Source organism: Salmo trutta, chromosome 7, assembly GCF_901001165.1.
Source record: "Salmo trutta chromosome 7, fSalTru1.1, whole genome shotgun sequence".
NCBI lineage: Eukaryota > Metazoa > Chordata > Actinopteri > Salmoniformes > Salmonidae > Salmo > Salmo trutta.
The window spans coordinates 34,526,534-34,549,965 of NC_042963.1; the positions used below are offsets into that span (position 1 = coordinate 34,526,534).

Sequence of the window (23,432 nt, forward strand, 5' to 3'; positions counted from 1 at the left end):
AGCTGGTTAGCTTCCGATTGGTAGGTGGCTCTTGCTATAAGGTCTAAAAATAAAAAATAATAGTGGTTCTGTATCACATTGGGTGAGGCAGGTTACCGGAAGATATAATTGAGTTAAAATGGAAAAGAGATTGAAAATAAAAATCTCTAGCAGTGGCTAACAATGACTAAATAGCTTGTAGCTAAATTAGCTGGTTAGCTTCTGATGGCTAGGTGGCTCTTGCTATAAGGTCTAAAAATAACAAATAATAGCGGTTCTGTATCACATTGGGTGAGGCAGGTTACCGGAAGGTATAATTGAGTTAAAATGGAAAAGAGATTGAAAATAAAAATCAAAATATATACAAAAAGGACGAAAAATACAAAAGTACACGAGAGGACGAACAAAATACGTCTGCACTGCTACGCCATCTTGGAGACATGAGTTCTGTCTCATGGCAGGCCCAAGAGCCTGTGTAGGGAGTTATGGAGTTTTTGAATGACTGAAGGAGAGGGATTTTTTTATTACTTTTTTTGTGTAATACCTGTGGATTCATATTTTTTTTCCCTTCTGTGTAATTGAAATTACATTTTTTTGCATTTTTTTCCCACCCCCGCCCAGTTGGTGGCGACAATACAAAAGTAGTTGTGGTACGTCATAAAAGTCACAGAGAAGAAGAAGAGAAGCGTACGTTTGGCCATTTCCGTCATTCCAGCCTGCGGTGTCACTCAACAAAAATTGTGTTCTAAGCAGTTACTCCAAACATGTCATTCACAACCGCGTAGGGTAGGTGTAAACACCCTTGCTTTGCACGTTCGAAGTATACATTAACGTACGTCTGGATAATGATAACTTTTAAACTGACAACATATGAATGTCACATGCACCGAACATAACGAGCGTGCAAGTGAAGTTATATTTAGACTCAAGCTAATGCTAGCAGTAGCAGGCTAGCATCTAGCAGACTATTATCCATAACAATGCAGGTACTGGTAGCTAGCTAAGAATATTCCATAACTTGCACGTTTTCTTTGCAATAAGGTAGGTAACGAAAGCTTATTTACAACGGTTTATTTAGCTAGTTCTTTTAGCGAGCATACATTCACAGTGCAACACCAAAGTCGCTCAATGTTTTTGTTGTTGAAGAAACAGAAGGCAGTGAAGCAACAGCAGTTGTTAGCTACCTAGCTACTTAATTACTAGTTAAGCTTAACAGCTACTACTAGCTAGGTAGCTAACACGTCTACGAAGAAGATAACTTGATATAAATGTATTTCATTTGTCCGTCTGGATTGTGCTTGTAATTTATGCCTGGAAAACTATGTAGTCTTAGTTATCTACAGTAGGTAACGTTAGCTAACGTTAAAGCAAATGTTCAAGTCTGCAAACGTTAACTAGCTAACGTAGCTAAGTTACGTCTCACAATGGCTAACTAGCTCTCCACTTGTGACATGCTATATTTCACTTACAAAGCTCCCTCACATACCGCTATCTCATGCTGTAGCTAAATCCGTATTAACAGTGTGAAAATGCGTTCTTGTTGCATGTGTCAATACTGACTACACAGGAAATCGTTGTTTGTGCATGGACCAGGTGAATAGTTGTGGCACTCATTTTAATTTCATGTGTTTTCCAGCTACTGAAAATTCATGTCTCATTTGAAGCATAGCCTTTGATATTTAGCTAGATATTGGTGCAGGAAGCTCTGATGTTCAGCCATGGATGAAGAAGACAACCAGGATGAACTGATCAACCGGAATGCCTCCCACAGAAAAGAAAAAAGGCCTGCAGTATGGGCAATCTCAGGTAAGGAATCATGTTTCTACATTTTATGAATACCCTAAGGAGTGAATCTGTTTTTTTTTCAAACTCTTGTGCATTTACCCCCTTAGTTCGGTTTGTTTGGACTGGTGTGAACACTATCTGCACTCGGGAGCGCAGTAAACCACAAACAGTGGTTTGCTCAAAAAGGGTCCGATTCAATTCGTACTGTGGTGAGGTTTGCTGCAGGTGAGAACCCAGTCTGGACCAAACACAGGAAAATAACCAGAGTCGTGCAGTATTATTGGTTTTTTGACTGCGAGCATTTGATGACATGCATGCTGCATCGTAACTTAATATCTTTTAAACATTCTGAGTATAGCAGCACATTTATGAGCGCATCGGATGCAGATTAGGGGAGACTGGGGCTATACCGGGGATAAAGGCTACTGTATAGCCCTTTCACGTCACAGTTAGAGCGGCTATTGCGCTGTTTCCTCCCGCATGTTGTTGGAAGACCAAAGCTAAAGTCATACGAAGATTTGGACACAGTGACGCTTCATGATAATCATAGATGGATTTAACGTGAGCATTTTTGTCCAATAAACAAATTACTTGCGTGGACACGTGGTTTTGTTTGTTTGACATTTGACAATGTGGGACCAACAAAAAACTATGTAACAAATAATCAAATTCAGATTCGAACTACAGCTCAAAACTATGTTTGAAAACGCCCTTAGTGATTGGCCCTCATCACTACTGGTATTGGAAATACTTACTCATCTACTTTTATTTGTCAACTTACAGATGAAGACAGCGATGAAGGTGGGGAGGAATCTGAGGGACCTTCTGACAGTGGTGAGGAGGAGGAAGACCACCTCGATGGAGAGGAAGACGAGGAGGAAGAAGAGGAGGATGACAGTGATGGTGAGAGACTATGGAAATGTAGGATTCTGTACTCATGGAAAATAATCAGTAATGGTCCATGGTACGCTTTTAGTATCCAAGGTATAGATCTACCACTTGAGTTTCATATCTTCTGATCATATGACATACTTGTTCCTCAGATGGAGAAGAGGACGATGTGGTGGAGGGTGCGGTGGGGGGAGCGTCTGCTGACTTGGCAGGTCTGAGCTCAGACGAGGACATTGAGAAATGCCCCATCTGCCTAAACTCCTTCCACAGCCAGCCCGTGGCCACGCCAGAGAGCTGCGAACACTACTTCTGCCTCGACTGCATCCTTGAGTGGTCCAAGGTGGGTGGGTGACATTAGAGGGTGCAAAATGAGAGGTCAAGGGGTTAAAGCTTTTTATTCACTTAAGTGTTAGTACAGACACAAAATTATAATATTGTCGGAAGAACTAGAAGACACTCACCCGTCAGATTCATGAGCGTCACTGGAACCTTTGTCCAAAGGCGCCACGCCTCAGCTTTCACTTTCAGTCCTATAAACAGAGGTTTTGTTAAGACGGACAGTAATTATATGTTAGTGTGTCCAAATGTTGTGCCTCCAATCGTGGTTTTTTCTTCCCTCAGAATGCAAACTCCTGTCCTGTGGACAGAATAGTCTTCAATAACATCTACCTGAGAAAATGTTATGGTGGGAAAGTGCAGAAAATGGTGAGTTAAAAAATCGGACTTTCTCTTGGTGAATATCTTTTTTTTATGGTTGAAAGACCATTATGGTTGAAACATTGTATATACAAATATGGGTCATGCATGTGAGCTGCAGACAGTCACTTTCTTCTCATTGCTCTATGTGCATGATGGTTGAGTGCAGATCACAGTGCAGAAACCAGTGAAGGACGGCCAGGAGGAGGTGATAGACCTGGAGCTGGAACAGACCAGCTGCGAGGTGTGTGGAGGGAGTGACCGTGAAGACCGCCTGCTGCTCTGTGACGGCTGTGATGCTGGGTGAGACAAGTAACACACGCCACCTAGCGTTCTGGGATTGTTCCTGATTAATCATACAATCGGGAATAAATGTATCTTTATCTGATCATTCCAATTAACCCTTTGAATTTTCCCTGGTTTTTATTTTCTGATCATATCCATGTTATCTCATTCTTAACCTGGTAGGTACTTTGAAACATTTTATGAATACGGGACTTGATCATATCCATGTTAATACTTAATTCCTACCACTACATGTCTGTGCTCTTTGGAAGGTACCACATGGAGTGCCTGACCCCCCCGCTGGATGCTGTCCCTGTGGAGGAATGGTTCTGCCCAGAGTGTCAAGCCAACAACCGCCGTTCAAGTAATCATACTCAGTACTGACTCATTACATCTTCGTCTGAGGAATACGTTGACAATACTCTTTGTATAAAGCAATATAAAAAAAGTCCTTTTACCAAGATCCCAGAGTTCATCAATGTTATTGCTCCTCAGGGGGTTCAGTGGAAGAGCAGAGCAACACGGAGAGTCTGAGCAGCGCCCGTCCCACAACCAGCCACTCCCACCTCCCTGCGGCAGGCCCCACCCGGGCCATTGCCCGCACCCAGCAGAGTGAGAGGGTCCGCGCCAGTGTCAACCACCACCGCATCACCCAGGCACGCATTGCACAGGTTTGGCATGAGGCGTGTTGCTTCCTACTGGCTTCTCTGTTCTGCCTCACTACACTCCGCTCCTCGCCACTAGTGTCAACAGCCCTTACCCTGTAGCATTGACTGAGTAGTATTGATATGAATTCTGTAATCAAAGATTATTTAGTGAGCAGCATGATAATGTACTTACGAAAAATGATGTTACCCATGTTTTCTCTCCTGGGTTGAAACGTGTGATGGGTATTTCTGTGTAGAATGGTATTACATAACAGTGTCATCATTAATCAAGTGTTATTTTGTCTTGTTTGAATGCGCTACTTGCACCAAGTAACATTTGACCTGCAGGTCTAGAAAAGAGAGCCAGAGAGAGGTGGTGATGCTGCAGGCTGAGTGATGCTGCAGCCTGCCTCATTAGATGGCTGTGAAGGTCATGTCAAGTAAAGCATGTCCAAATAGACAGCAGAGAGTAGTAGAGTGATGCAGTGTACCTCTGGTCTCAGATCTCCCCCAGCTTTCTGATGCCACAGACCACCTGGCTGGATGAGACTATCAACGCAGTGGTGGCTGGACTCAACACAGCTGTGTACATACGGAACCTCACACCCCGCGTTCCATCCAGTCGACGACGCAGGACAGGTGAAAAAAAACACACACACACACACACACACACACACACACACACACGCAAACCCTACCTGGGTTTTTAAAAGAGATGCCTTTGCCCACAGTAAAGTGCAGGAAAGGCCAGAGTAAGAGGTCATCGTCTGCCACGGGTGGTAAGGGCAAAGCTGCAGGCACCGGGGTGAAGAGGAGGAAACGGCGAGTGAGGAGGACCAAGTCTAGAAGGAAACTGGTGAGACTTAAAATTAAACAATTATAACATGACAAATATAGTAACTATAACTAAATGACAGAATCAGTGCTTATGTTTAATCTGACTGTGTGTTCCTAGGTGGTGAAAAAGGAAGCTACGTCACGTGGTCGTATAGCCCGTAGCCTAGGGATAGGGAAGTCCAAACGGGGCTCGTCCCTTCCCTCTGTGTACCGGCCTTCAGAAACCACTCTGGGCAGTATGAGGGCTGACATAGGAGCTGCTTCGCTCTCTGTCTATGGAGTCCCCTACGATCTGGACCCGTTCACTAGCAGGTCTGTCTCAGGCACAACTCACAAGTATAAGATATCATAGTACTTTATTCATCTAGAGAATAGAGATCTCCATCTAATGCTGACAACAATAATTTCAAACAAAACCATGAAGTGAAAAAAAAGAACTCATAGAAAATAACAGACAATTGTGGAATGGACCTCAACATGGTTCTGAATGTTGATTGGCTGTTGATCCCACCCCAGGGATGATGATGGTGAGGAGGTGCAAGCCTCGGCCACGTCATCACTGCTGGAGGCCAAGAGGCGTGGCTTATCTCGCTCCGCACTCCTCTCGCACCAGCCTGTGGCTCGACCAATCACTGCTGGCCTCTCTAGGTACCCCTTCTCATCTCCTCCCAAATGTTATTTTGTTATGTAGCTCACATCCTTCAATATGGTACATGTCTGACCTGTGGTTGCCATGGGGTTGTAGCTGGGGTCCGAGCCTTCCCCAGTTGGAGGAGGTGGCAGAGCTGGCCCCAGTGCCTGACCTGCTGGGCAGCATCCTATCACGACAGAGCATGCTTCTGATGGACAGCTCAGACGTAGTTATTAACAGAGATGGATCACTCAAGGCTAACAAACCAGGTGAGCAGGCTGCTAGGGTTTCTTACTTTCTTTAGTTCAATCTCTTGTCCTTTTTTTTCTTTCTTAGTATTTTGCTGGTACCGTATTTATTACCTGACTATTTAAGAACTAGTGAACGTTTTATTGCTTGTTAACCATTGATTTTGAAGTCTGTTGGGTTCTGTGTGTTACACAGCAACATCATGTTGAATCAGTCAGTTATTGTGTTGTGTTTGTGTTGTAGTGGGTTTGTCGTCATCCATGCCCGGCAGCAGTAGGAGCAGCAGCTCTGGTGAATCAGTATCCCAGCTCCACTCAGGGATGTCCCCTACCACAGCAGCCAGCTCCCTTTGTCTCCCCATTAACGGAGACCTGGTAGCAGGACCCTGCCTGTCCCCTCTCACCCCTTCATCCCCCTGCCCGGCCACTTATCCACCTCCCATCCTGAGTCACCCACACCCCCACGTCCCTGCCCCCTGTAGACCCAGCCCTAGTCCTGGACACAGCCACTGGGAGGACACCGGTGTACTACCCCCCCATGGGACCCAGAGGGCTGCCACCTCCACTCCTACCCCAGACTCTCACTCCAGAGGTAGGGAGACGGTGCCACCACAGCCCCAGGCTAAGAAGGCCGCTGCTAAACCAGTATGGGAAGCACCAGTATCGGTGCTTCCCAGGATACCAAGGATAAAACGGGAGAGCGGTGGCCTGACGAATGGCAACGCCAGCAGAGGGGGTAGTAGTAGTAGTAGTAGTAGTAGTAGTAGTAGTAGTAGTAGTAGTAGTAGTAGTAGTAGCAGCAGTGCTAATGGTAGTGGTAGTAATAGCTTCCCTGATGCCTGTGTGAACAGCCTGGGTGGGAACAGGGGCAGGCAGCAAAGTGTGGACCAGCAGCAGGGCAGGACAGAGGGACAGAGACCGGACAGAGCAGGCCCTTCCTCAGCCTTCTCCAGCTCCTTCTCCTCTTCGTTCTCCTCTTCTGATTCTCCATCTAACCCTGCCCGCCCCTCTTCATCAGCATCATCCACAGTGTGCTTCCGGATCAACCCCAGCTCTGTCTGGCACGCCCGAAAGCTTAGCAATGCCTCTGCAATTGTTGCCGCTGGCAACTGTCTAGAACCAGCGTCTGCAGAGGAAGAGGAGGCGAAGAGGAAAAGAGAGGAGCGCAGGAACAAACAGAATCCCCTGACGTCCTCACACACACCGGTCAAAGAGGAGAAGGAAGAGGGGGATATATACGACCCCTTCCACCCAACTGGCTCAGACAGCGAAGCAGAGAGCCATGCTGGGGGGAAACCAACCATGGTGCACAAGGAAGGTGCCAGCCAGCAGGTGAAGGAAGATGCCAGCCAGCAGGTGAAGGAAGGTGCCAGCCAGCAGGTGAAGGAAGGTGCCAGCCAGCAGGTGAAGGAAGGTGCCAGCCAGCAGGTGAAGGAAGGTGCCAGCCAGCAGGTGAAGGAAGGTGCCAGCCAGCAGGTGAAGGAAGGTGCCAGCCAGCAGGTGAAGGAAGGTGCCAGCCAGCAGGTGAAGGAAGGTGCCAGCCAGCAGGTGAAGGAAGGTGCCAGCCAGCAGGTGAAGGAAAGTGCCAGCCAGCAGGTGAAGGAAAGTGCCAGCCACCAGGTGAAAGCCGTGTCACTGGAGAGGGATGAGGGCTCAGGAGAAGGTCTGGAGGTGAAGAGGGAGCCAGAGAACTCTGACACTGCAAAGCCTGGTCACAGCCCTCACAACACACCCAGGTCTGTGATGACTGGCACCAGCACACCTCTGTCCCAGAGCCAGGTCCATCTGAAGAGGGAGAGGAACGAGCCAGGGGGTGAGAAAGGGCAGCACAGCCAGACTGGCAACAGTAGAGAGCCCCTGAACCAGCAGACTACTCCTTCCTCATCCAGCTTAGCCTCCAGCCACCACAGAAACAGGATGGTGAAGACTGAGATAAAGTCAGAGCCCCAGGACTGCCCCCCCAGGTCCCCATCCAGGTCTAAATCACACTCCAGGCCCTCAGGCCAGGGGAGCAAAACATCCAAAGGCAGGGGGTCTTCCACGGAGCGGCGGTCTGCCTCAAACAGCCCAGAGGCAGGCAGGAGGAGGAGAGACAAGGCCCCGGACCAGGCAGGGAGGAAGAGACGTTATGAGGGGGATAGGAGAGGAGACAAGGGGGGAGAGAGGAGTTCTAGGCGTTCGAGGGAGAGGGAGAGGAGAAGGACTCGTTGCCCGTCAGACAGCTCTACCTCTGATATCTCTGAGAGGTCTCGCAGGAAGAAGAGACGGTCACGTTCTCCCTCCAAAGACAGGAGGCGCTCCAGGTACTAATGTCATTGTGTGATAATGTAAATTCTGTATGCAGTGATTTGGTGGTGTTTTAATAATATACACTGCTCAAAAAAATAAAGGGAACACTTAAACAACACAATGTAACTCCAAGTCAATCACACTTCTGTGAAATCAAACTGTCCACTTAGGAAGCAACACTGATTGACAATAAATTTCACATGCTGTTGTGCAAATGGAATAGACAACAGGTGGAAATTATAGGCAATTAGCAAGACACCCTCAACAAAGGAGTGGTTCTGCAGGTGGGGACCACAGACCACTTCTCAGTTCCTATGCTTCCTGGCTGATGTTTTGGTCACTTTTGAATGATGGCGGTGCTTTCACTCTAGTGGTAGCATGAGACGGAGTCTACAACCCACACAAGTGGCTCAGGTAGTGCAGCTCATCCAGGATGGCACATCAATGCGAGCTGTGGCAAGAAGGTTTGCTGTGTCTGTCAGCGTAGTGTCCAGAGCATGGAGGCGCTACCAGGAGACAGGCCAGTACATCAGGAGACGTGGAGGAGGCCGTAGGAGGGCAACAACCCAGCAGCAGGACCGCTACCTCCGCCTTTGTGCAAGGAGGAGCAGGAGAAGCACTGCCAGAGCCCTGCAAAATGACCTCCAGCAGGCCACAAATGTGCATGTGTCTGCTCAAATGGTCAGAAACAGAGTCCATGAGGTTGGTATGAGGGCCCGACGTCCACAGGTGGGGGTTGTGCTTACAGCCCAACACCGTGCAGGACGTTTGGCATTTGCCAGAGAACACCAAGATTGGCAAATTTGGCACTGGCGCCCTGTGCTCTTCACAGATGAAAGCAGGTTCACACTGAGCACGTGACAGACGTGACAGAGTCTGGAGACGCCGTGGAGAACGTTCTGCTGCCTGCAACATCCTCCAGCATGACCGGTTTGGCGGTGGGTCAGTCATGGTGTGGGGTGGCATTTCTTTGGGGGGCCGCACAGCCCTCCATATGCTCGCCAGAGGTAACCTGACTGCCATTAGGTACCGAGATGAGATCCTCAGACCCCTTGTGAGACCATATGCTGGTGCAGTTGGCCCTGGGTTCCTCCTAATGCAAGACAATGCTAGACCTCATGTGGCTGGAGTGTGTCAGCAGTTCCTGCAAGAGGAAGGCATTGATGCTATGGACTGGCCCGCCCGTTCCCCAGACCTGAATCCAATTGAGCACATCTGGGACATCATGTCTCGCTCCATCCACCAACGCCACGTTGCACCACAGACTGTCCAGGAGTTGGCGTATGCTTTAGTCCAGATCTGGGAGGAGATCCCTCAGGAGACCATCCGCCACCTCATCAGGAGCATGCCCAGGCGTTGTAGGGAGGTCATACAGGCAGGTGGAGGCCACACACACTACTGAGCCTCATTTTGACTTGTTTTAAGGACATTACATCAAAGTTGGATCAGCCTCTAGTGTGACTCCAAATCCAGACCTCCATGGGTTGATAAATTGGATTTTCATTGATTATTTTTGTGTTATTTTGTCAGCACATTCAACTATGTAAAGAAAAAAGTATTTAATAAGATTATTTATTTCATTCAGATCTAGGATGTGTTGTTTAAGTGTTCCCTTTATTTTTTTGAGCAGTATATGTATTCTCGTATATTTCCAATTATAACTATTTCTAACATTTTGATTAAGGTCATGGTCAGGCTCCAGCAGCAGAGAGCGGTCCAAGAGGAAAAAGCAGAAGAGAGGGAGCAGGGAGAGAAACGAGGGCAGAGGGAGTGAAGGAGAGAAGGGTCGCCCGTCAAAGGACAAGAAGCGTGATTGCTCGCATTCTCGCTCGCGTTCCAGGTCCAGGGAGAGGAGGAAAGACCACTTACGATCACAACCGTCATCCTCCAAATCAAAGGACAGGGTTGAGGTGCGGTCGAAAGACAGGAAGAGGCCGAAGTCCAGGTCGCGGTCCAGAGAAAGGAGGAAAGAAGAGGGGTCACAGAGACCACCAGGGTCTTCCTCAACCACCACCTTCAATAAGCTAGAAGAACAGAAAGAGAAGATAAAGGTAAAAGTTCTCCCCCGTGTCCCTCTGAAAGAGGAGAGCGAGACTAAAGACGAGAGAAAAGAGCGAGAGATCAAACAGCAGATGCTTTCCTCAGGACTCAAATCTCTCTCTGTCCTCTCTGTCTCAGAGGTGAAAAAGGAGAGTGACAGCAATGACATTAAAACAGAGAGACTCGCCTCTCTCTCAACAAAACTACTCAAGGAGTCTAAGCTGCTCAAAGAGAGAGAAAAAGAGAAACCTGCCTTTGATATGTTGGAAGAATCACTGGATAGTAAACCAATCAAAAAAGAAAAACCTCTGTCAATGTTCAGCACAGTCAAGGACTTACAACAGCACAAGGAGATCGAAAAAGAACACTCTTCCGCCCTCATAAAGGAGGCGTGCACCGTCTCCACATCAGACATAGCAGATCAGAAAGGTCAGGCGTTACAGGAAACCATCAAGACTGAGCCCATCTGGCCTGAGCTGCCTCAACATCTAACCTCCAACATCCCCGTTCCCCCCACCCAAACTGGCCAATCTAGCCCAAGCTTCTCAACACTCAGCACACACCTTGTCCCTGCTCCTCCTCAGGCTGCTGAGAGTATAGCCAGCCAGCAGGGGACCCCATCCCTGATTCCTCCAGTACCAGAGGCCCTCACAGAGACTCCTCCACTAGTCCAACCCATCTCAGTGAACCCAGAGAAGCACGAGGTAGAGGAGCCTTCAGATGATGACATGGATGTGGACATGATGCTGGACAGCCTGGACTATGTGAAGACTGAGCCAGGAGGAGAGAGTGGGGAGGCTGGGGTCAAACAGGAGAAGGAAGGAGAGGGGGAGGAGGGGAAGACTGAGGGAGAACCGGTGCCAGTCATGGCAGGTGCCAAGGCCAAACCCTCGGTGAAGAGGGTCACCTGGAACCTGCAGGAGCCAGAGGGGCCACAGCCAGAGAAGACTGGCACTAGTGAGTATTATTGTACCCTTTTAAAAAATTGAAGCATACCATGACCTAGATTGGCACAATTAGAGCCCTTACGTGTTGAATTACATCAATCAACAATTTGTAGTCGACTCTTTGACTCTGGTTCAGAAACAACCTCTAATTCACTTAACACAGAGAGGGTCATAGCTCTTGAATTAGGAACAGCTAGTTAAGATGTGTTGTTTTTTCCTTCGTCTCAGAGTTGGCCCTCTACAAACTGAAGCTGAAACAGGAGGGAGCTCGCAGACCTGCCTCTTCCGCCCAGGCATCCAGTCAGGTACGGCTCATTAGGTTGACCTTGCCTACTTACCGAGATAATTGATTTGTTCTGTGTGGTGTGAGGTCAGTGCTTAGCTTCAGGCCTCTACCGCTCTATGCTGCCTTTCTTTCCTGCTAATGTGTAGTTATGATCAATCAGTAAACTGGCAGTTCACTATGAAATGGCACCTAGTCACGGCATCATACTGGCGGCCGGTCATGTCAATATCAAGTAGATGTTCTGTTGATCTTTACAGATATCTGTGATTTAGTGCTCCAAAACCTTCAGTACAAACTATTCCTGTAATCAACATGCACCTCTCCTAAAAGGCCACATGGTGACACTGTCCGTTTTGACCCGGAGTGTAGTTGTGGTATGTCAGCGGAAAGCTAGTGCAGATCAAATAGGGCCCAAGAGAGATCATGTGACTGAAACTTGAACTGATAGAGGGTTTTATGGTGAAATGAAAGTAGAAACCTTACAAGGGAAATCAAAACTGGAGCAAAGTTACACGTCATAAAGGCTATGTGCTGATAATACCTTAACACAATAACATATTTTCTGCTAGGGCATGATGAGGCAAGAGATGTTTGAGATTTATGCCCTAGTTTATTGTTCTGGTTAGGTCATATTTCTGTTGTGAACATGACATTAAATTTAAATTAAAATGTTATTGTGCTGTAATTTAGCAACACATCAACTTATGTTGCTTAATTAATTTTTTATAATTCTCCCTCAACATAAATACACAGTTTAAGTTAATGTTAAACTTGCCCACACATCTCAAATTGGGATTTGTCCAATAATCAAAAGGCTTACATGTGAAGATTGCCTCATCTAAATCTTCCCACCTATAGGAGGCTCCCTCGGGGGCTACGTCACTCACTGACCCCAAGGTCCAGAGCACCAAGAGGGGCAGTGTGTCCATAACGCTCCCTAGTCCCACCTCCAGCAGCCTAACCACCACGCTGTCTAAACCTGGGCAGGGGGAACCCAACGAAGACCTGGGAGAGGATGATGTTTCTAGGAACGATAAGGTGAGTCTGAGAGGAGGAAGGAAAATTATGGTCTTCAAATGGATCGATGCACATTTGGGTGATATCAGTAGTAGTTGTCTAGGTCCCTTACTTTTTTCAATCTTTACTAACAACATGCCACTAGCTTTGAGTAAAGCCAGTGTGTCTATGTATGCAGATGACTCAACACTATACACGTCAGCTACTACAGCGACTGAAATGACTGCAACACTGCACTGAGCTGCAGTTAATTTCAGAATGGGTGGCAAGGAATAAGTTAAATATTTCAAAAACGAAAAGCATTGTATTTGGAACAAATAATTCACTAAACCTCAACTAAATCATGTAATGAATAATGTGGAAATTGAGCAAGTTGAGGTGACTAAACTGCTTGGAATAACCCTCTATTGTAAACTGTCATGGTCCAAAAATATTGATACAACAGTAGCTACGATGGGGAGAGGTCTGTCCATAAGACAACGCTGTTCTGCCTTAACAGCACTATCAACAAGGCAGGCTCCACAGACTAGAGGTTGACCGATTAATTGGAATGGCTGATTAATTAGGGCCGATTTCAAGTTTTCATAACAATCGGCATTTTTGGACACCGATCATGGCTGATTACATTGCACTCCACGAGGAGACTGCGTGGCAGGCTGACTACCTGTTATGCGAGTGCAGCAAGGAGCCAAGGTAAGTTGCTAGCTAGCATTAAACGAATCTTATAAAAAACAATCAATCTTAACATAATCACTAGTTAACTACACATGGTTGATGATATTACTAGTTTATCTAGCTTGTCCTGCGTTGCATATAATCGATGCAGTGCCTGTTAATTTATCATTGAATCACAGCCTACTTCGCCAAACGGGTGATTTAACAAGCACATTCGTGAAAAAAGCACTGTCTTTGCACCAATGTGTACCTAACCATAAACATCAATGCCTTTCTTAAAATCAATACAGAAGTATATATTTTTAAACCTGCATATTTAGTTAATATTGCCTGCTAACATGAATTTCTTTTAAGGCTCATATTACTCTGTGTTATTATAATTAAGTCTATGATTTGATAGAGCAGTCTTACTGAGCTGTGGTAGGCAGCAGCAGGCTCGTAAGCATTCATTCAAACAGCACTTTACTGCGTTTGCCAGCAGCTCTTCGCAATGCTTCGAGCATTGCGCTGTTTATGACTTCAAGCCTATCAACTCCCGAGATTAGGCTGGCAATACTAAAGTACCTATTAGAACATCCAATAGTCAAAAGTATAGAGCGAAATAGTCCCATAATAACTACAACCTAAAACTTCTTACCTGGGAATATTGAAGACTCATGTTAAAAGGAACCACCAGCTTTCATATGTTCTCATGTTCTGAGCAAGGAACTTAAACGTAAGCTTTTTTACATGGCACATATTGCACTTTTACTTTCTTCTCCAACACTTTGTTTTTGCATTATTTAAACCAAATTGAACATGTTTCATTATTTATTTGAGACTAAATTGATTTTATTGATGTATTATATTAAGTTAAAATAAGTGTTCATTGTTCAGTATTGTTGTAATTGTCATTATTACAAATATATAAAAATCGTCCGATTAATTGGTATCGTTTTTTTGGGTCCTCCAATAATCGGTATCGGCGTTGAAAAATCATAATCGGTCGACCTCTACTACAGACCTTAGTTTTGTAGCACCTAGACTACTGTGCAGTTGTGTGGTCAAGTGCCACAAAGAGGGACTTGCAATTGGATCACAACTGGGCAGCATGGCTGGCCTTAGATGTACACAGAGAGCTGACATTAATAAAATGCTTGTCAATTTCTCCTGGCTCAAAGTGGAGGAGGGATTGACTTCATCACTACTTGTATTTGTGAGAGGTATTGACATGTTGAATGCACCGAGCTGTCTGTTTGAACTACTGGCACACAGCTCAGACACCCATGCATACCCCACAAGACATATGCCACCAGAGGTCTCATCATAGTCCACAACAGACTATGGCAGTCTCACATTACTACATACAGTGTCTTGTGAAAGTATTTACAACCTGAAAATAAAATTGATTTTTGGGGGGTTTGTATCGTTTGATTTACACAACATGCCTACCACTTTGAAGATGCAAAATATTGTTTATTTTGAAACAAACAAGAAATAAGACAAAAAAACTAAACTTGAGCGTGCATAACTATTCACCCCCCCAAAGTCAATACTTTGTAGAGCCACTTTTTGGGTGGGTTCCGCTGGTGTACAGCAATCTTTAAGTCATACCACAGATTCTCAATTGGATTGAAGTCTGGGCTTTGACTAGGCCATTCCAATATGTTTCCCCTTAAACCACTCGAGTGTTGCTTTAGCAGTATGCTTAGGGTCATTGTCCTGCTGGAAGGTGAATCTTGTGGTGGATGAATCAGAATTAGTTGGGTAACATAGATAATTAAGATGTTTTATTTGTATAGTATGCTTATGTGAGATACTTGTCATTAGAATGTATCCCTTTGGACTTTGGTGCTATGCAGAATATTAGAAAGGGAAGAGGACAGAATGGAACATTGTCTACATATGTGTGTGTGTTTTACTGAGGATGGGCCTCTATGACATAGCACTGACAGAGGAGATTTACGATGTCTTTTGATAATAACGCCTAAAGTGCATTCCAGAGGATATGAGCTAATGGTTCTGTTCTATACCGTACCAGGGAGAGACAGTTCCAGTTTGGAGTAGGAGGACCAGACACTGGTCTATACAATGAACACTGTTGATACAGCAGTTGCTGTCTGCTATGTTTTATAGATATCTTTCATACAAAACTTAACCTTGTGACCCATTCTATGTATCTGTGGTTCATCATGTACGTTGAGAGGGGTGTATCTTGGCTATAAAAGATCTTTGTACTTTTGTGTTGTCACTTTTCAATGGTTCATTAGAGATAGCGCATCATTGAAAGTCAAGTGCTTTTGCAAAAGCATCTTAATTATTAAAGATGTAGTTTTAAGTATAACTCGGACTGGTGTGTGAAGTTTAACTCTCCTCATTTGGTAACGCAGAAATTAGCCACCACAACCTCCGTGAAAAAGGTTTCTCTCAAGAATTACCCTGTATTTAGCGCCATCCATCATTCCTTCAATTCTGACCAGTTTCCCAGTCCCTGCCGATGAAAAACATCCCCACAGCATGATGCTGCCACCACCATGCTTCACTGTGGGGATTGTGTTCTCTGGGTGATGAGAGGTGTTGGGTTTGCGCTAGACATATCGTTTTCCTTGATGGCCAATAAGCTAAGTTTTAGTCTAATTTGATCAGAATACCTTCTTCCATATGTTTGGGGTGTCTCCCACATGCCTTTTGGCAAACATCCAGCGTGTTTGCTTATTTCTTTCTTTAAGCAATGGCTTTTTTTCTGGCCACTCTTCCGTAAAGCCCAGCTCTGTGGAGTGTACGGCTTAAGTGGTCCTATGGACAGATGCTCCACAGCGGAAATTGGAGTTTTGCAGCTCCTTCAGGGTTATCTTTGGTCTCTTTGTTGCCTCTCTGATTAATGCCCTCCTTGCCTTGTCCATGAGTTTTGGTGGGCGGCCCTCTCTTGGCAGGTTTGTTGTGGTGCCATAGTCTTTCCATGTTTTAATAATGGATTTAATGGTGCTCTATGGGATGTTCAACGTTTCAGATATTTTTTTATAACCCAACCTTGATCTGTACTTCTCCACAACTTTGTCCCTGACCTGTTTGGAGATCTCCTTGGTCTTCATTGCTTGGTGGTGCCCCTTGCTTTGTGGTGTTGCAGACTCTGGGGCCTTTCAGAACAGGCGTGTATATACTGAGATCATGTGACACTTAGATTGCACACAGGTGGACTTCAACAAATTATTTAACTAATTTATTTAACTAATTGTGACTTCTGAAGGTAATTGGTTGCACCAGATCTTATTTAGGGGCTTCATAGCAAAGGGGGTGAATACATACTGTATGCACAAACCACTTTTACTTTTTTTTGTAATTTTGACTATTTTTTGCATATCCATTACATGAAATCCAAATAAAAATCTATTTAAATTACAGGCTGTAATGCAACAAAATAGGAAAAACTCCAAGGGGGGTGAATACTTTTGCAAGGCACTGTAGAGCCATGACTAAACTCTATTCGACATTAAGTAACTCATGCAAGCAGTACAATTGTATTTAAAAAACAGATAAAAATACACTATGGGGCTGTGAATCAACACAAACATAGACACATGCATGCAAACACACAATAACATACGCAAAATACACACACACGTTCACATGGATTTTGTAGTTATGTGGTAGTAGAATAGGGGCCTGAGGGAACACATTTGATGTGTTGTGAGAATGTATTGTAAGAATATAAGTGCCTTAATTTTGCTGGACCCCAGGAAGAGTAGCTGCTGCATTGGCAACAGCTAATGAGGATCCATAATAAATACAAATACTTGTTGCAAGTGAATTATCAGAGCCAAATATGTAAATACATGGCTCTGGGCCCCTTGTATAGTTGTGTGTGTGTGTTGACCAATCCCTGGTTTCTGTCCACAGTACATAAAGAAGCTCCACATGCAGGAGAGAGCCATAGAGGAGGTGAAGCTGGCTATCAAGCCGTTCTACCAGAAGAGAGACATCACTAAGGATGAATACAAGGATATCGTACGCAAGGCTGTCCAGAAGGTACACCTGATCATTGGCTAAAAATTAGTCATGTGGTTTACAATGATAAATGTAAATTTGTTTTTATGGAAACTGGAGAACATGCACATAATAATGTAACCAAAGATGTTAATCATGGGAGAGAATCTTTGGATCAAGTGTCTTTCATTGGTTGATGTGAGGCAGGGGTGGGCAACTGGCGGCCATGCAGCCCCCTTTTTGAAGGCCTCTCGGACCAATTGCTTGTGCATCAGCAGTTTTTCTCTTATGTCAGTCACTGATGGTTAGTCAATTGGCTCATGTTAGCTAACATTTTTTAGATTAAAAGTTAGTTTAGTGGCCAGCTATCTAAACTTGTTATCATGATCAAATTACCAGCCGAGGGGCCTCCCGCCTTGTGATTTTGTTAGTCAGTCTCACTTAGTTATCATATTCAAAACTGCAAACATTTCTTTCCACCCTGTGGCAAAATGTGTTGAATTGCAGGAAATTAACTCTAAAACGTACCAAATGTTTCTCTGCTGTCAAGATGGGGGCCACTAAAATGTCAAATATTTTGCTTGCAATGGGGGGGGGGGGCGGCTATGGATGTGGGTACTGATGTGGGTAAGCAGACACGCGAGCAACTGCAGCCCTTCATGAGTTCAGATTGTGGCCCCCAACCCCATAAAAGTTGCCCATCCCTGATATAAGGGCTTGCCCTAACATGTGCAATATGAGAGATTAGATTTGCAAGAATCGACTGAGTCTTGCACTAATTCTTGCAGAATGACAGTTATTGTGTTTCACTGTGGATTTAAATAAAGTCATTTGACTGTGCTTGTACATTGCTTCACTAACATGCATGTGATTTTGTTTTCCATTGCGTTTCCAGGTTTGCCATAGTAAGAGCGGGGCGATCAACCCAGTAAAAGTGGCCAACCTGGTCAAAGCCTACGTGGACAAATACAAACATGCCAGGAAACATAGGAAAGTAGAGGATGGAGGGAAGACACAGGAGGCAGAAACGGATAGAACAAATGACCCAGAGACTCCATGAGGACCCCGCATTCATCCACATGCCCTGGAGACTCAGCCATTTTCACACTAATTTGATCATTTCTGTTATCAAAATGTCACAGGTTGTTAGGGGACTCAAGGACTTTGACAAATACTGCCTCCAGATTGGCTATTTTATTCATTGTTTTTGGGGATTATAACGTTGTTACGTTCTGTTCATAGTAATTCACCATCTCACAAAATAATGGAACAGCCTTTTCGTTGAAAGATGTGGAAATAACTTAGTGGACCCAATGTGGTCTTGCACTTTGATTACCACCGACTGACAAGCATCTGTTTTTGAATTGGATTTGTTTCAAGATTCACACAAGGCCAGACCATGTCCATACACTTTGTTTTCATGGTCTAGCATGGTCCTACTCTTGGAGAGGTTACCACAGAGATTCTGTCTTAAACAGACAGCTCTGTCAGATAGCTTTTCCATCAAGAGAGGTTGAGGAATAATGTGAATGAGCTATTTCTACAGGCAAAATGTCTGAGAAGAAGCAGTGCTGACTTTTTTTTTAAAAATGGTGTCTTTTGTATGGGAGAGGGGTGGTTATCTGTGGCATGAGTCCTAATTTTGTGGTGTCAAAGTCTAATGCTGTCATTGACATATTAGAAGAAGAAAATAATGCCACAGCCCAGAAAAATACATGTATGCAATTTTGTAGAGTAGGAAAGTTATTTCTGATTTTAGATTTGGTGTAAATATAGATTTTGGATTCGCTATGTACGCCCTTCCAGTTCAATTAGCTGCCTACTGGGTATTCACAAATGTATACTGTGAATGCTTCTGGAGGAAGTTTGTTGTTTTTGTGAATGTCTCTGTGCTATGGGATGTGGGTCCGATGGAGTGCTGGTTGGCCAAACGGTACAGTTAGGCTCTTAAATTGACCAGTTTCTCACAGCAGGAAAATAGTCTTGTAGCAACAGGAAATCTGAATTATTGTGTGGATTATAACTAAATACCATTTTTTGTAGGGGTTGATACATTTTTAGTTGGGGCAAATCAAGCCTGAAATTTTAAAGTGGAAATATCAAACTTTAGAAGCCTTTTTAAACCACGAATACTCTGCATGTTTGCATTTCCTGCTGTGCCTTGAAATGTCCTGCAACAACAGGGTGATCAAGTTAAGATCCTACATCTGTATGTGGCTACACATAGTGGCTGTCCTCCTGAGTGGTGTTCAGATTGAGTCAATGCTCCTCTGGTGTCTCTTGGCAGAATATTCGAGATAAGGGCACACAACTCAGACTTCCCAAAAAACATGGTTGTTGATAAAGTTTCTGTTATGTGTGCATTTTCTCAAGTTCAGACTAGGCCCAAAGTGTCTACTGGTTTTAATTCTACTTTTACTTCAGCTATTGACTAAGACATAGGAAACAAGGTGAGACTTTAATTAATCAATTGAAAAGTAATTTGCCAAGGAGGAATGAAAACCTGCAGCCCTGGGGGACAGGAGTTTAATAAGTTTTGAAGCTGAGTGAATTCTGCGCCTTCACCATTCTTTTGTGTTATTTTACAGTTATTTCAGAGTCAATTGGCTAGTCCTGGTGTATATTGGTATCATAAGCTATATCATAAGACAAAGCAGACAATGCCTGTCTTGCAGCTTAATGTTGTTTGTAGTTATTCACACTTGATTATGAACTCAACTAGTTGTTCACATTTCCTTTGAAAGATTGTCTGATTCAAAAAGAAAATGTTCCAATTTGAATAACATTTGCAAAAACAAACTGATTTTGTTTCGTTACTTACAAATTTCACTATTCTTGTCGTGGGGAGTGTGTGCATGGTTAAATAGCTAACAGTCCGTAGTCAGGGCCAGGATGTTTTTGATGACTACATGATCTGACTATAAAAAAAATGAACAAAGGCCCAAAGTTTTTCATAGTCAGGTGGCGTGGGTGGGAGAAACTGGCCCTAGTCATACTGTATGCAATTCATGTCATCCTTAACACTGTTTCTCATTGGAGGAGCTGGTTGGCTTCCTTCCTGCTAATGAATACTGCTGTCCATTGTGCCTGAACAGTTGGCCTTCTCAATTTATTTTCAGATTCCTCTTAATCTCTTCTAAAATGTTCTATGTAGAAAAGTGCTTGACACTGTCACCCTATCTTTGCCTTTTTTTTGTAATTGACGTGTCCATACTGTGTGTGTTCAGTAGAACGGGTGTGTGTGGACCTGCCTTTGGCTAAGCTTGTCTTGTCCTGCACCTTGGTACTTTACGATAAAATTTTCAAATCAATCCCTGAATATTAACCTCTTGGCACTTCTGTAAACCTGAAAGGATTGGATAGGTATATCAGAGGGCAAGATGGAGCTATTACCGAATTGTATATACTGTACCTGTCCGATCCTTTCAGATGTACTTGAAGTGTCCAGGGGTTGATTGGATTTGAGCATGTACTGTACCTTTTTTCTTCCCTCATTTACTTGACACTTAGGACAAGTGCTTCAAAAAGGGAACAGAAAATTATAACTAAGTGAAATAAAAGTAAGATTTGTCCCAATTTACATTTTGCTCTGATGTTCATGTTTTACTAACATGCTAAATTTAAGGGATAACTTTTGAGACCATATGGGCAACATTTTGGAAAGGAACCCACAATCATAATACCATAATATTTTACATGAGGATATTACACATTTTTACAATTTCCTCTCAAACTGTGATGAAATGATGAGATAAGGGTATTTCACCAGGATTGGGGTTATAGTCATTCCAGTTCAATTCCTGTCAACTTTTAAAGCAGCCTTGACATTTCTCCATAGGCATGCATTTCAATGCCTGAATTGGCTGGAATGAAGGTGGAGACATTTCTCCATAGGTATGCATTTCAGTGCCTGAATTGGCTGGAATGAAGGTGGAGGCATTTCTCCATAGGTATGCATTTCAATGCCTGAATTGGCTGAAATGAAGGTGGAAACCCCAACCCTGCCTGATTTCCACTATTCTGCTGTAGGTTTGTCTGAGCAATGGTTTGTTGCTGTTAACTAACTGAGCCAGTGGAGAGGGTTTTCTTTCCGTCCCTGGCAGGTCTGTATTATCCTTACTGCTGCCTTGACTATAGCTCACTGGGCCTGGGACAGACTACTGGAGGTTTCACTGGGCCTGGGCCAGACTACTGGAGGTCCCACTGTGCCTGGGCCAGGCTACTCGAGGCCTCACTGGGCCAGACTACTGGACGGGTCACTGGGCCTGGGCCAGACTACTGGAGGTCACACTGGGCCTGGGCCAGACTACTGGAGGTCCCACTGGGCCTGGGCCAGACTATTGGATGTGTCACTGGGCCTGGGCCAGACTACTGGACGTGTCACTGGGCCTGGGCCAGACTACTGGACGTCTCACTGGGCCTGGGCCAGACTACTGGAGGCCCACTCAAATGTTTGTACATATTGTTCTGGGACAATGTAATTAATAATAAAAAGTACAATTATCTCTAAAGTTATTTATTTTATTTCTCAAAAGAAGTCCTATTATATAATATATCTTTTTTAAGATAAGTGGCCCTCTGTAGCTCAATTGGTAAAGCATGGTGCTTGCAATGCCAGGATAGTGAGTTAGATTCCCAGGAACCCCCCCCCCCCCCCAAACGTAAAAACATGTACAGTCGTGGCCAAAAGTTTTGAGAATGACACAATATTAATTTTCACAAAGTCTGCTGCCTCAGCTTGTATGATGACAATTTGCATATACTCCAGAATGTTATGAAGAGTGATCAGATGAATTGCAATTAATTGCAAAGACCCTCTTTGCCATGCAAATTAACTGAATCCCCCAAAAACATTTCCACTGCATTTCAGCCCTGCCACAAAAGGACCAGCTGACATGTCAGTGATTCTCTCGTTAACACAGGTGTGATTGTTGATGAGGACAAGGCTGGAGATCACTCTGTCATGCTGACTGAGTTCGAATAACAGACTGGAAGCTTCAAAAGGAGGGTGGTGCTTGGAATCATTGTTCTTCCTCTGTCAAACATGGTTACCTGCAAGGAAACGCGCCGTCATCATTGCTTTGCACAAAAAGGGCTTCACAGGCAAGGATATTGCTGCCAGTAAGATTGCACCTAAATAAACAATTTATCTGATCATCAAGAACTTCAAGGAGAGCAGTTCAATTGTTGTGAAGAAGGCTTCAGGGCGCCCAAGAAAGTCCAGCAAGTGCCAGGACCGTCTCCTAAAGTTGATTGAGCTGCGGGATCGGGGCACCACCAGTACAGAGCTTGTTCAGGAATGGCAGCTGGCAGGTGTGAGTGCATCTGCACGCACAGTGAGGCAAAAACTTTTGGAGGATGGCCTGGTGTCAAGAAGGGCAGCAAAGAAGCCACTTCTCTCCAGGAAAAACATCAGGGACAGACTGATATTCTGCAAAAGGTACAGGGATTGGACTGCTGAGGACTGGGGTAAAGTCATTTTCTCTGATGAATCCCCTTTCCGATTGTTTGGTGCATCCGGAAAAAAGCTTGTCCGGAGAAGACAAGGTGAGTGCTACCATCAGTCCTGTGTCATGCCAACAGTAAAGCATGCTGAGACCATTCATGTGTGGGGTTGCTTCTCAGCCAAGGGAGTGGGCTCACTCACAATTTTGCCTAAGAACACAGCCATGAATAAAGAATGGTACCAACACATCCTCTGAGAGCAACTTCTCCCAACCATCCAGGAACAGTTTGCTGATGAACAATGCCTTTTCCAGCATGATGGAGCACCTTGCCATAAGGCAAAAGTGATAACTAAGTGGCTCGGGGAACAAAACATTGATATTTTGGGTCCATGGCCAGGAAACTCCCCAGACCTTAATCCCATTGAGAACTTGTGGTCAATCCTCAAGAGGCGGGTGGACAAACATAAACCCACAAATTCTGACAAACTCCAAGCATTGATTATGCAAGAATGGGCTGCCATCAGTCAGGATGTGGCCCAGAAGTTAATTGACAGCATGCCAGGGCGGATTGCAGAGGTCTTCAAAAAGAAGGGTCAACTCTGCAAATATTGATTCTTTGCATCAACTTCATGTAATTGTCAATAAAAGCCTTTGACACTTATGAAATGCTTATAATTATACTTCAGTATTCCATAGTAACATCTGACAAAAATATCTAAAGACACTGAAGCAGCAAACTTTGTGGAAATTAATATTTGTGTCATTCTCA

General features: G+C 44.5%; 1 protein-coding gene across 7 annotated transcripts; it reads left to right on the forward strand.

Moving 5' to 3' along the window:
- Window positions 1-672: 672 nt before the first annotated feature.
- LOC115197302 (PHD and RING finger domain-containing protein 1) lies at window positions 673-21,723 on the forward strand. 7 transcript variants are annotated; one of them, XR_003878991.1, is made up of 20 exons: window positions 673-765; window positions 1,616-1,785; window positions 2,548-2,667; window positions 2,808-2,995; window positions 3,277-3,360; window positions 3,521-3,654; window positions 3,909-4,000; window positions 4,132-4,307; window positions 4,787-4,922; window positions 5,015-5,139; window positions 5,239-5,432; window positions 5,637-5,768; window positions 5,866-6,020; window positions 6,244-8,302; window positions 9,973-11,285; window positions 11,504-11,580; window positions 12,420-12,599; window positions 17,130-17,258; window positions 18,112-21,146; window positions 21,203-21,723. XR_003878991.1 is itself a non-coding variant. In XM_029758690.1 (19 exons), the coding sequence occupies exons 2-19, from the start codon at window positions 1,698-1,700 to the stop codon at window positions 18,274-18,276; spliced, it is 5,547 nt and encodes a 1,848-aa protein (XP_029614550.1). In that variant the 5' UTR covers window positions 673-765; window positions 1,616-1,697; the 3' UTR covers window positions 18,277-21,723. The 7 variants fall into 7 exon arrangements, 5 of the variants coding, with proteins under 5 accessions (XP_029614550.1, XP_029614554.1, XP_029614553.1 ...); XR_003878990.1 differs by having other exon boundaries at window positions 18,112-21,090; window positions 21,147-21,723; XM_029758690.1 differs by having other exon boundaries at window positions 18,112-21,723.
- The last annotated feature ends 1,709 nt before the right edge of the window (window positions 21,724-23,432 follow it).

What these genes read in the sequence shown, in the direction of transcription:
- LOC115197302 (XM_029758690.1), top strand. Translation starts at nt 1,698, where the DNA reads ATGGATGAAGAAGACAACCAGGATGAACTGATCAACCGGAATGCCTCC. An exon ending in CCAAGTCTAGAAGGAAACTG is followed by an intron (nt 5,140 to 5,238) that starts GTGAGACTTAAA and finishes GTGTGTTCCTAG; the next exon opens with GTGGTGAAAAAGGAAGCTAC. An exon ending in ATCACTGCTGGCCTCTCTAG is followed by an intron (nt 5,769 to 5,865) that starts GTACCCCTTCTC and finishes ATGGGGTTGTAG; the next exon opens with CTGGGGTCCGAGCCTTCCCC.